The sequence below is a fragment of the Anabrus simplex genome, chromosome 11, assembly GCF_040414725.1.
Source record: "Anabrus simplex isolate iqAnaSimp1 chromosome 11, ASM4041472v1, whole genome shotgun sequence".
Taxonomy (NCBI): Eukaryota; Metazoa; Arthropoda; class Insecta; order Orthoptera; family Tettigoniidae; genus Anabrus; species Anabrus simplex.
Window position 1 is genome coordinate 35,421,903 of NC_090275.1, and position 12,819 is coordinate 35,434,721.

The following is a 12,819-nucleotide window of genomic DNA, read 5'->3' on the forward strand; positions in this document are numbered from 1 at the left end:
GAGGTGAGACATTGTGACGTCATGCTGACATCCGGCCCGTCTTAGCTCCTTTTAACAAGTGAACAGCTTCCGGTGTTCAGCTGATGTCACTATACTGTCTATGGACGGGTGGAGGAGACATTTTCATATAGGTCAAGGTGCCTTGCATACAGGTGCCTTGTTTAGTAATTTTCGACGGCACGCCCTCTGCTTAACTCCACCTGTAACAGCGACAACAGTTCCACCAAATGCAAATGAACAATTACAGCGAAACTCTCAAGGGCGCGTTCTTTCAAAGGATCCTATATTTAGAAGCAATATATTATTATTATTATTATTATTATTATTATTATTATTATTATTATTATTATTATTATAACAAGACACTATAGCTCATTCCATGTTAAGAAAACACTATTGCTCTTACGGACCTACCTCTTTGACACTCAATATTCCTCGTGATTAAGGAATATTTAATGTACTTTATATTGTATTATGAAAGAAAGAAAATGGATGTCGCATGTTTTTGCCCGTGAGTTATTAAAATAACTACTTAACATTGTCTATTTGATAAATACATTCGCAGGGAGGAAGCACAATGACAGGAACAGCCATCGCTTTGTTGGCTTCCTTCATTTTTTCTTCTGAGTTGCTCTAGTACGGTACATGTTACGCTGTGAATCGCCGGCAGCTTTTCACTGCTGAAGACAAGTCATCTATTTATGTGTGTTCTAATATTTTTGTACTGAACAGCAGTTGTTACTGAAGATTTTGAAGCTGTGGTGTGCAGCGACACATCACGGCATGACTTGTATCGAAACATAAATTCGCTATGAGTTTTATTTGTATGAAAATCCACAGCCTGTTTCCAGTCATTCGACCGGGTCAGGAATGGAATGAATGAAGCCCCATCTAGCGGCGAGGATAGGTATTGTGCCGGCTGCCGAAGCGTGTCGCACTCCTCTGGGGCAATGAGGAGTTTTATCTGTATTTGGTTTTGTTATTTAACTTTTGTTTCTTAAGCGCATTTTATTTTTGCTCCATTTTTACCACTTTATCAGAAACGCATTTAATTATTACCATTCTTTTGGTGGGGCGATATGACGGCACAGTAGTAGCCGGCGTTGCCTGGGCAAATTTATTAAATGCAAGTTGCCGTTTGTGACTTTTGAATCTAATGATATACCTATTGTGGACGTCTTCTTGAACGATTCCTCTCAATTATTTCATCAATCCACTTTATAGAGTCTTTTTGTTTTTCTCCCGTGTTCGTAGAATTTGACTACAGTATTTGCTTTGTGAGTGTCAGGATTCAATCTTTTGATATGTGCGTAACATGTTAATTTGTATTTTTAACGTCATTGTGAATGTATATTGTTTGATTTGCTATTTGTCTCTAAAGAGTTTAGGGCCTAGAATTTTCCATGTAATTTGAAGTTATTTTTATCACTGTTTTCGGTGTCTGTTTTCCTCTTCAAAATTTATGTTCCCGGTCCAAGGGGACATTCTGGTTAAATTACTGCATACTTTGGGTGAGTCGACATACCGTTTCCATTTTTTGACATTAATTTCGTTTGTCTTTTGTTTCGATTCCGCTTGTTTCGTCGAGGTATTTATATTGTCATACTCGTTTGATTTTTCTGTATTTTGTTTCCATGTATATTTTATTGCCTGTTTGTTACTGTTAATGCATATTTTCCCCCCATAAAATGATACCTACAAGACCGACTTTTCCTGCTGTTTCTTTTAGAAGAGTTAATCTTCGATCTGTGTATGGTTTGTTGGGATGTCACGAGTTGAGATTGTTAGGTCGTTTTCAAATGCTGGGCAGTCTATCTCAAACATCTCTCTGCCTAATGTGATTCGTGCCATTCTTGTATTACATTTTAGAAAACGAAGCTGAAGAGTAACTGGGAGACAGTCTCTTCTTGTCTTGCTCTTGTTTTGAATCTGAAGAGTTCTGTTTTCCCTATTAATTTAACTTCGGAAGTGTTTTGTGACTAATTGTTGTGAGGTATAAACATAGTTATTTTAGTTTAAATATTATTGTCATCTCTCCCTCTCTCTACCATTAGGAGATATGCCGCATAAGGTAATTTCTTTGTATCTGGCAAAGCACTTGTCGGCAAGACTTAAAAGCAAACAGTGTGACGTCACCCGGATCCAGGTGCAGCCTCCCGCCCACTCAGATCATATAAACATATTTGGAATTGTTCTTCAAGCTCGATGTATGACATGTAACCAGACTGACCTTTCCCGCGGGCACTCCTCCAGCTCTGTGTTTTTTGTTGACGTCATGTGGGTGGTTCAACTATGGCCAGTTAGTTTCCTGTCACTAATAGGTCGCACGGCTCAATGAAAACCAACCAGCAAGGTTTGAACACTCACTTTGTTCTGATGTGGATGCCATGAATCTCAGTTCACACAAATGCCAAGGCGGCTCCTGTGTAAGGGACATCGGGGCTGGTCTCATCAGTGAACATAGGACTCGTATGCAAATGCGTATTTTGTTTGCCGAAGTGTAGAAGAAACCGACAAGGAAGTGCGTTTGAAGGTGAAACTGGAGGAATTATTAAGTTTAACAGTGTACATATATGTATATATTTGAGATTAATGCATACATTTTAAATTTAGGATTTATTGTGCATGTTTTCGACTTTTATGATGCATATTTTAACATGTTTCACGAGCAGTCTTCAAGAAAATGTTAAGTAATTAATGTTTCTTTTTGCTTTACGTCGCACCGACACAGATAGGTCTTATGGCGACAATGGGATAGGAAAGGCCTAGGAATGGGAAAGAATCGGCCTTGGCCTTGAGGTACAGCCCCAGCATTTGCCTGGTGTGAAAATGGGAAACCATGGAAAACCATCTTCAGGGCTGCCGACAGTGGGATTCGAACCTACTATCTCTCGGATGCGAGCTCACAGCTGTGCGCCCTTAACCGCACGGCCAACTCGCCCGGTAGTAATTAATGCCGTGAACTCTTTCGGAATAGTGACCTTGTTCTAAATGAACATTACAGCTGTGATAATACTTCAAGGACGAATCAAGAAACACGTGAGTTGCGTCTTGGTGATTCGCTCGACATTATGGAGAAAGTGAAGCATGAACTGGAAGGTAACCCAGGAAACCTCGGACTGTGTCTGAAAACAAAATATCGTGATGTCCTCCAACGAAATCAGAGCTACGCCATCATGGTAGATATAAACAAATACTTGGCTGCTACTGATAATGTGGATTTACTAGAATGTTTAACACCTACACTCGCTCCCGAATTCAAGTACTGTCATGTTACATCCGTAGATGTACTGTAGATAAATCATTCGTTTTCAGCATCGAAGCTCATTTTAAAAGACAAATGCCACAGATTTATACCAGAAAACTTTAAGGAGATTGTTGTGGTGTAGTGCAAAGCAAATTATGTACTCAAAACAAATTACGGACAGGAAAAGTAGGGGGTGCAGTGTAAAATTAAAGAGGAATGTGTACTTAAGTGCGTTTCTTTAAGTTTGTGTTATTTGCACGGTTTTCTTACAACCTTACTAATTGTGATTTATCATGTGTATCGTTTAACACCGTGTATTATCTAGGAGACGTGTGCTTATGTTTTAACAGTGAGCAGCTGTAAGTAAAGTGTGATATTTTGTGTTCATTCAGTTGATTATTCACCATCATGATTTTATGTATTGGTGTGGGTGAATCACGCGAGTCTAGTAAAGGAATCTTACGTTTGCATTTCATAAGTGTTTAATAGCGTGAAAATACGAGCATACTTACTCGGATACTTCACCATTTTTTGCAGTATAGTAATATGCTTATACTGGTGATTTATACAGCATATAAAGCCGATGTCTACTCAATCACCACTGAACTTCGCCGTGTCGTGATGGCATGTTAAGTTAATAATCTGTAAGAGCACTTCCCAGAATCCAAACTTGTGTTGTTTTTACGGTGTGTTTTTGCTGCCTCTGTGAATCCGTGGTAGAGTGTCGGCCTCCGGATCCCAAGATAGCGGGTTCAAACCCGGCAGAGGTAGTCGGATTTTTGAAGGGCGGAAAAAAGTCCATTCGACACTCCATGTCGTACGATGTCGGCATGTAAAAGATCTCTGGTGATACATTTGGTATTTACCCGACAAAATTAATTAAATCTCAGCCATAGACGCCCAAGAGAGATCCGGTTTACTCTAGGTCCGCTAGATGGCAGACAGAGTAAACCGGAACGTCGAAATTGACGAGCAGACAGCCAGATGGCGTCAAATCGAAATGTCTGCAAACGGTAGCTGAGGCCATACGATTATTATTATTATTATTATTAGTGTACTGAATATGGAGGAGCCTGGAGTTACAACTGTTGTCTGTGATGTGGCTAATGTCTACTAAACAGGGTCCAGTCGTGTCTCGTTCTGTTGATGTGTTAAAAGCAGTAGTCAGTCTATGTTTCCTGCACGTACTTTACTGGACTTGTGGCGACATCACATTCCACAATCACAAGGATACACCAGATGACAGTACCAAGGAAGGACAGAGTTTTCTGAATCTTGTGTTGTGTTAGCAAGAAGTTATTACTATATTTTCAAGGAGTATCCTGTCTATGCGTCTAGTGCTGCCATCTAATGATATGGCATGGACTACTTCATAAACAGCCAAACAGTAATTTATAACCTTTTGTTTCATCTCTTTAAATTTTACTATTGATTCTGATTGTAGCAGCATTCGATATCTTAGAACTGGGTTCTTTCTTTCTTTCTTTCTTTCTTTCTTTCTTTCAAAGACTTTTACTTAGGTAGTAGGTTATATTTCAAGACAGTATTCATTGAATTACATGTTTGAACGATTAAATCAAATACATAACACCTTTCCTCTAAAGTTAATCTACGATTAAGATCTTACTCGACAGTGTCGGCAATTCCTCAGTATCTTAATATAAAACAATTCAAAAACATAGGTATTCATAACCTATGTACAGAGAATTTTTTTTGTCAGAACGGAAATATGCAATTTTATTTTTGCATTTGAACTCTTTGGAGCTCAGCCTCCCAATATCAATCAATCAATCAATCAATACTGATCTGCTTTTAGGGCAATCCCCCAAGTGGCATATTCCCTTTCTGTTGTTTTCCTAGCCTTTTCTTATATGTCGGGTGTATCAGAATAATACAGTTACACCCTGTTGATTAATGTATTAATGAAGATGTGTCAGTGAATTGTTCTGATGACTCAGTACACAAATAAGTGCAAGTAGGTGCGATAAAAGCGAAGTGAAAACACGAAAACGATAAAATGCGGCAATATACAGCTGCTGATTGGTTAAGTTCCTGGTATTCTCATTACTGGATTCGTCATTGCAGCCATGATCTAAACAGTCTTTAAAATGTCACTTTCTTAATTTCGAACTGGTTTAACTTGTGAATACTTTTAAAAATACACTTTCTTTTCTTTGTGGCGAAGCCAATGTCTAGTGTCGTGGACACACTATAAGTACAGGTTTTTGTTTAACCAAGGTTCTGGCAACTAACTACAGTACTAACTTCTTCTTTGCGGCCGTGGGAGATTGTTCAATGTTTTCCTTGATGTCATTTTCTTTATTCTTCTTCACCGCCTTTCTTAAAGACCGAAATTACATTCCAAGACAATTAAGCTGTTCGTTGATAAACAGGAAACAGCTTTTCACCAAACTTCTTGGCCTCATAAATAAAAAACAGGAACAAACGGCACTCACGGAGGTCTTTGGAGGCATCTTGTAGGAATCTGCACTCATCAACACTGAACTGAGTTGGTAAGAAGACTGAAAATGTGTGTTTATTGTAAGTAAAGAACCACAATGTCGGGTTGTATTGACTCGATTCATAGGAGGAAAGGCCAGGGTGAAAATGCAAGTTTACCAGCGGAGGGCTCACGCTGGCACGTAAACAGGAGGCCTTCCGCGTCTCCCGAGCAACAGCGGCAACATCTCGCAGTTTTCTTTGTACCGACCAGATTCTGATCCATCCAATAAAAATACAAACTTATAAAAGAAACGGGTATTAATTTACTTATTTCACACTCATACAGCATAACCACTGGATATACAAAGATTACAACGCGTTCCAAACCTAAATGATCTAATGTGACAAGAAACGAGGAACAGAATATAATAGAATGTATTGCATGTATTGTTACAAATACTTAAGGGAAACCTACAATTACAACATACATTTGAATGAACTGCAAGAATTAATAACTGCCTGCATAAATTGGTGGGTGCATGATTTCATGATTGTGTTCGTACATGAATGAATCTATAAACACTCTTCTCACCCAGTCATGGATAGCCACCAACTATGGAGAGATCATGCATGAATGAATGAATGAACGAACAAATGAATGGACTGAGTTCCTGTAAAGAAGAAAGAACAAGAAAATAAGAAAAAATCCTCTCTCCCAGTCACGGATAAGCACCAACTTGGGAGCGAGTTTCACGAATGAACTGAATGAGTTGAATGATTGGATGAATTGGTGCATGAATGATTTCATGACTGAATCGTGTTCATGAATGAATGAATGAATGAATGAGCACTCTTCTCACCCGGCCAAGGATAACTACCAACTCGGGAGAGAGCATTCGTTAATGATTGATTGATTGAAATGAATATGAAGAGTTGAAAGCATGAATGAATGGACAGAGTTCTGTAGAAAAAAATAAGAAAAATCTTCTCCCAGTGGCGAATAACCGCCAACTTGGGAAAGAGTGAAATGAAACAAGGAAAATGGATTTTCGGTAGCCTATTGGTTATTTCATAAACCACCTCCAAACTCGAGTGTACATAATGTTTCGATCGAGAGTATGCAGCATATTAAAACAACTCGCAAAGAGTAACCGGTTGTAATAGCCACAAATTTGTCTTCATGGTAGTAAAAATTAGAATTTACTAACTCACCCATGTCCGCGGACGCTTCTTGTTGTTGGTGTTGGTCCATGGCGCCGTCCCCATGCCGGCCGTTCAGTCTCATGGAGCAGCTTTCTTGTGCTCAGATCAGCTGATAATCACGATCTGAAACAACAAGCAAGATAACGTACATCAGAGATCACTATCATTTGGACAAATGAGCAATGTGTATAGTTTCCTTCTAAAGGCCGACACATTCTTGATAGATAAGCGATCTTCACAAGGTAGTTTATGTTATCTTCTGTTCATCTGACCTATTCACAGCCTCCGAGTCCAAAGGTCGGAAGAGCAGGCAATTCCACTTTGACTGTCAGTTTGCCCGCCTGGAGTCCTCTGACGTTTCGTTTTGTTCGGGGCGGGTAAAGTGAGAGTCCCAGGGTGAAAACGATGCCTTTTTACTATTCTGTTTCCTAGGATTACCCGGTGAGTAGAAAAAATTAACTGCATTGGCGGCGGAGAAAACTATCGAAGTCAGAGCTGAAACCCCCTCTTCGCTGATTAGAATTTTGAAATATATTTTATGAATGGGAAGGGGAACCTCACTGCGCAAGAAAACGGGACTTTTTCAGGTTCAATTTTGGGTTATTTATTGAGGGCAACTTAAACCAGGTCGTAAGTGAGCCAAGGGTCCCGGTGTTGGGTCCTGAGATATCCGGGTCGATTGTTTTACATTCATATTCACCCAATTCCATGACTAAATGGTTAGCGTACTGACCTTTGGTCACAGGAGTCCCGGATTCGATTCCCGGCACGGTCGGGAATTTTAACCATCATTGATTAAATTCGCTGACACGGGGGTTGGGTGTATGTGCCGTCTTCATCATCATTTCATCCTCATCACGACGCGAAGGTGGCCTACGGGCGTCAGATTGAAAGACCTGCACCTGGCGAGTCGAACTTGTCCTTGGACAGTCCTGGCACTAACAGCCATACGCCATTTCATTTCATTCACCCAATCATTCTTAGCCAATACGTTTTGAATTCTGGTCAGTGGATGATTGTTTTCTTTTAAAGTGCCACTACATTCGTACCATTAGGGGCCGATGACCTAGATGTTAGGCCCCTTTTCAACAAGAATCATCAAATAACTAACGATGGCAGAAGTAAGGAGGACATAAAATGTAGACTAGTACAAGCAAGGAAGGTCTTTCTTAAGGAAATAAATTTGCTCACTTCGAACAGCGATTTAGGATGATGATGATGCTGCTTGTTGTTTAAAGGGGCCTAACATCTAGGTCATCGGCCCCTAATGGTACGAAATGAAATGACAAATTAAAAGTTCAAAATCATCCACTGACCAAAATAAAACATGTCAGGAAGGATGAATGGATGGATATGAATTTAAAACAATCAGTGGATTCGATCATAAAACTATCATAAAAATAGTATTACTGACCAAGGGACCATTTCTAAATCACAATCCTGAATCGAGGATGCTTGTTGTCTACAGGGGTCCAAAATCCAGGTCAACGGCCCCTCATAATGGTAATTATCGCTAGTAAAGTAGAACCGTGGCATTTGTCATGTTGCGGTACTAATCAAAAGTAGCGTAGACTCAGTGTTCCACACATGATGCTACAGACGTGCACATTAATGGTGTCCCGACATAAACAATCAACACTGCCCCACTCCAGTACTGAAAAGAAGGGGGGAGAGTGAAGGGGTAGTGTTGAAGGCCAATCCAGTACAACACATGGGGGAAGGGAGTGAAGGGGTAGTGTCGAAGGCACAATGACTCACCTTCCCGCTTAACGCATTGCTGCATGGACTGCATGCAGACAGCCCGCTGCAAGACTTCGTTGTGATTGACATTGGCACAGTGGCGGATGCATTGAAGTACAGCATTAGGTTACCTACTCGTCCGGCCCCGCGGTGTACGGGGCAACGCGTCCGGCCGCCCCGGGTTCGATTTCCGGCCGGGTCAGGGGGTTTTAATTGTAAATGATTAATATCCCTGGCCTGGGGACTGCGTGTTTGTGTCGTCCTTAACGTTCCTCACATTCAACACTCAAAACTCCGCAATTCCAATTACATGCAGGTTCATATATTGTGCAAGTAGGGGCAAAAGAACTCTATAGGTCGACGCCCCGAACAAATAGTATTTTAACATAAAAATTAAAAAGGTAACCTACTCTGATAATTACAGTATTAAGAGGTAAAGGAGGTTTTTAACCGAAAAGTATATTATACTAGTCAGGAATATTTTGTAGCTGCGTTATATCGGGTCTACCAATCCTCCTTCACCTCGTTGTTGCCATATTTCTATCCGTCTCCAAACTGTCTGAAGACTGCATGGTATTGCTTGTGCTATTGCTTGGAGGACCATGTGAGCCTCCCACATGCCAATAATACGGCCTCGATTAACCTGTGATAGGATAGGAGCCATCTTATTACAATGTTACAGTATAACGCCGGAATACATACAGTATGTATTCAGCACTACCTGTTCACTCCCTTCCCCTCCTTTTCAGTACTGGAGTGGCCTTCAAGACTATCCCTTTACTCTCTCCCCTCATTTTCAGTACTGGAGTGGGGCAGTGTTGATTGTTTATGTCGGGACACCATTAATGTGCGTGCGTGTACTACTCACAAGTATTGTACGTCGCACAGGTAACGCAGATCTATGGTGTTTCTGAAATAATGGTGCCACTCATAGGCAACGCAAACCCATGGTGTTCCTCACCTAGGTGTACTAATCAAGGGCGCCGGTATTCCCGTGGTGTTCCTCACAGAGTGGGTACTGATCACAGGCAACGTAAGCCCGTGGTGTTTCGCATATAGTATACAGTAGTGGTACTAATCACAGGTACTACAAACCCACAGTGAGCCATTCTTGCTGCTACTAATTACAAGCCTATTGTGTACCTAACACAGTGGTACTACTCGCAAGTAAATGCGACCCACGGCGTTGCCCGCGTGATGGTGCTAATCACAAGTAGTTTCATGGTTCTAATACAATCACCCCCTTGGTCACCCCTTTTAGTGGCCTCTCACGATAGGCAGGGGATGCCGTGGGAGTGTTCGTCTGCGTCCCCCAGTTGCAGAGGATAGATCAAAGCGAGGAGACGGGGACAGGTAAGTGGAAGTACTGTAATTCCAGTCTCAACTAGAAGTCCCGTGGTCATCAATCGACGCTCCCCAATTGAGAACACCTGGATCTCCTTTGGGTCGTCTCTTGCGATAAGCAGAGGAGACCGTTCTACAGCCCCCATCTACAAGCGGTTTTTGAAACCAAACTACTAATAAAAAATGTCACTTCAAGGGTTAAATAAAAATTGGAAGAGATTAATAACTATGCCACTAGGATAACTTGTGGCTTGATAATAACTTTTTAAAAAAATGGTCATTGCGTTGCACGCTAATTTGAAAGCCCACTTCGAATTCATAAACATGATAAGAGTTCCAATAGAACAGTAGTTTAACTGGATTTGTTATCGTAGACTGACAACAGAGTCTACCTTTTTGCTCATTTTATAGCAACTGGCGGAGACGTCCTTGGGAGCCACATGTGTTGAAAGTAGGTCAAGTGCAAACAGCGGACCCTGTCATCCACGTTCATTCATTACATACAGCTCGGGTTCGTGCGTAATTATATAGTTTTCCTTTCGTACGAAGCATCGTGAAGAGCACAGATATTGATTATAACATTACTATTGTTGGTTTTTTGGTGGGAGGTGCCATTCCATAGCAGTGGCGGTTCGAAATTTCATATAGGAGGGTTACGTTACGGTTTAAATACAGACACGAATAATTTAAGTCTAAAACACTCTCACAATGTTTTACACATGAAGTGATATTAAATGACATACCAACACACTCCTAGTCTTATCTTGCCATTAATATCTGTCAGAAACTACCCTTTCTTTAAATCATAACAGTGCATTTTTGCCTCTCATTTGCCACTGTACATCTCAGGAATTTGTGTATTCTATTTGTGAACATCTACATTACAGACTTATGCCTTTCATCTTTCAATACGGTATTTGCAAGAGAAAAAGAGCCACAAAGGGCGTGAAAAACTAAGGACAGGGGCGTACGCATAAAATATTTTCGCGGGGGGGGGGGGGATTTAAATATTAAAATTTGAGGACTTCTGTAAAATATTCTTTTTTTTTTGTACAAGTTGCTTTACATCGCACCGACATAGATAGGTCTTATGCCGACTTTGGGATACGAAAGGGCTGGGAGTGGGAAGGAAGCGGGCATGGCCTTAAGTAAGGTACAGCCCCAGTATTTGTTTGGTGTGAAAATGGGAAACCACGGAAAACATCTTCAGGGTTGCCGAGAGTAGGGTTCGAACCCACTATTTTCCGAATACTGGATACTGGCCGCACTTTAGCGACTGCAGCTATCGAGCTCTATATAATAATGTTGGGTGCATATTGTGAAATTAAAAACATTAAATTAAGACTTTCAAAGCAACAATCATTTAATTAAGACACATTTGTTTGTATTCATGTTGACTACAATAGCAGATGTCTCCTGGTTTTTTTGGTCAGCTCATGGATTGTATTTTGTAAGGTCACATGTTTTTTGTGTACATATAAAAGAGCTAACCCATTCAATCTTTCCTGTGCAGTCATATTCTGCAAATAACCTTTTAAAAATCTATGTCTTCCCGCAGAAATCGGCATAACTAGTTCATTTCACAAGGCGTACTGTCTGTTGTCTGACTCTCTCCGTCTGAAGTTCTGAACTCGTCACATCACAAATATTTTACTAGTTCGTGTCACCCATTGCTCATAAAGCCTTGTGGTGTGGGTCATTGAAGTTCCGGGTTAATTGTACCCTTTCTACACAGGTCCGCACTACTTCTCACTCAACACCTTGGCGGTGAAGAGAAGGGCAAAACCTACTCATTTAATAACAAGACTAAATAATGGACACAGAAGCGATTAAAACAGAAACCTGGAAGGGACCAAACTTCGAGCTCCACCATCTCTACACAAGATTCGCCACCCACGGTTTCCACGGGAAAATATGCCAGAATGAAGCACACCACGAACCCAAGGAGGACTGCGTCTGCAAACTATGCAACCAACCATGTTCCAAGTACCATTGGGCGAAATGTGGAAACAACGGAATCTTTAAACACGCTGACAAAAGGATGGTGAAAACCAAACCCAATCTAATGTACACATTGTGTTTAATAAAATTAGAGACACAATCCACCTGTTAGCCGCCCCAATTGAAGAATCAAAAGAGCAACCTCCTAATCAATTCATATGAACAATATTTATTTTATATGATGCTTGGAGTAAGCAGGGCTTGAGCCATAACTCGAGATTACTATTGCCACTATCGGGCAGATTGTATCTTTCAGATTTTATTTGAGAAAGAAAATCCAATACATGGTTCTTCAAGTTAGGGAGTACAAGTAATGTCTTACGATCGCCGCCGGGCTGAGTGGCTCAGACGGTTAAGGCGCTGGCCTTCTAACCCCAACTTGGCAGGTTCGATCCTGGCTCAGTCCGGTGGTATTTGAAGGTGCTCAAATACGACAGCCCCGTGTCGGTAGATTTATTGGCACGTTAAAGAACTCCTGCGGGACTAAATTCCGGCACCTCGGCGTCTCCGAAGACCTTAAAAAGTAGTTAGTGGGACGTAAAACAAATAACATTATTATTATTACGATCGCCAATTAATTTTTCAACGCTGAGTCCGCTATGGTCTGGATAATAGTGTTCGGGATTTTGTTTATTCTTAACAAGTTCAACGTCTCCTTAGGCATTGTCCCTCTAGCGCCAATCATAAGACCTGTTGTCTTATAAAACACTTTCCATATTTTGCTAATGATGTACGGGAATTATCTGCGGAATGCGATGTCTTAACAATTGCAGAATACAACACTAGACTGAAGATCAAGCTCGCTGTAATATTTATGAATGGAAGCATCAGCATACTACTGG

General features: G+C 40.9%; 1 protein-coding gene across 2 annotated transcripts in view; it reads right to left on the reverse strand.

Annotated features, from left to right (window-relative positions):
• The window catches only part of LOC136883357 (echinoderm microtubule-associated protein-like 2), a 340,211-nt gene that overhangs the window by 233,211 nt on the left and 94,181 nt on the right, over positions 1 to 12,819 (reverse strand). For both annotated transcript variants that reach the window (XM_067155614.2, XM_067155610.2), the window contains exon 2: positions 6,902 to 7,015. In XM_067155614.2, the coding sequence (XP_067011715.2) occupies positions 6,902 to 6,974 (73 nt within the window). In that variant the 5' untranslated portion in view covers positions 6,975 to 7,015. The remainder of the gene's footprint in view (positions 1 to 6,901; positions 7,016 to 12,819) is intronic.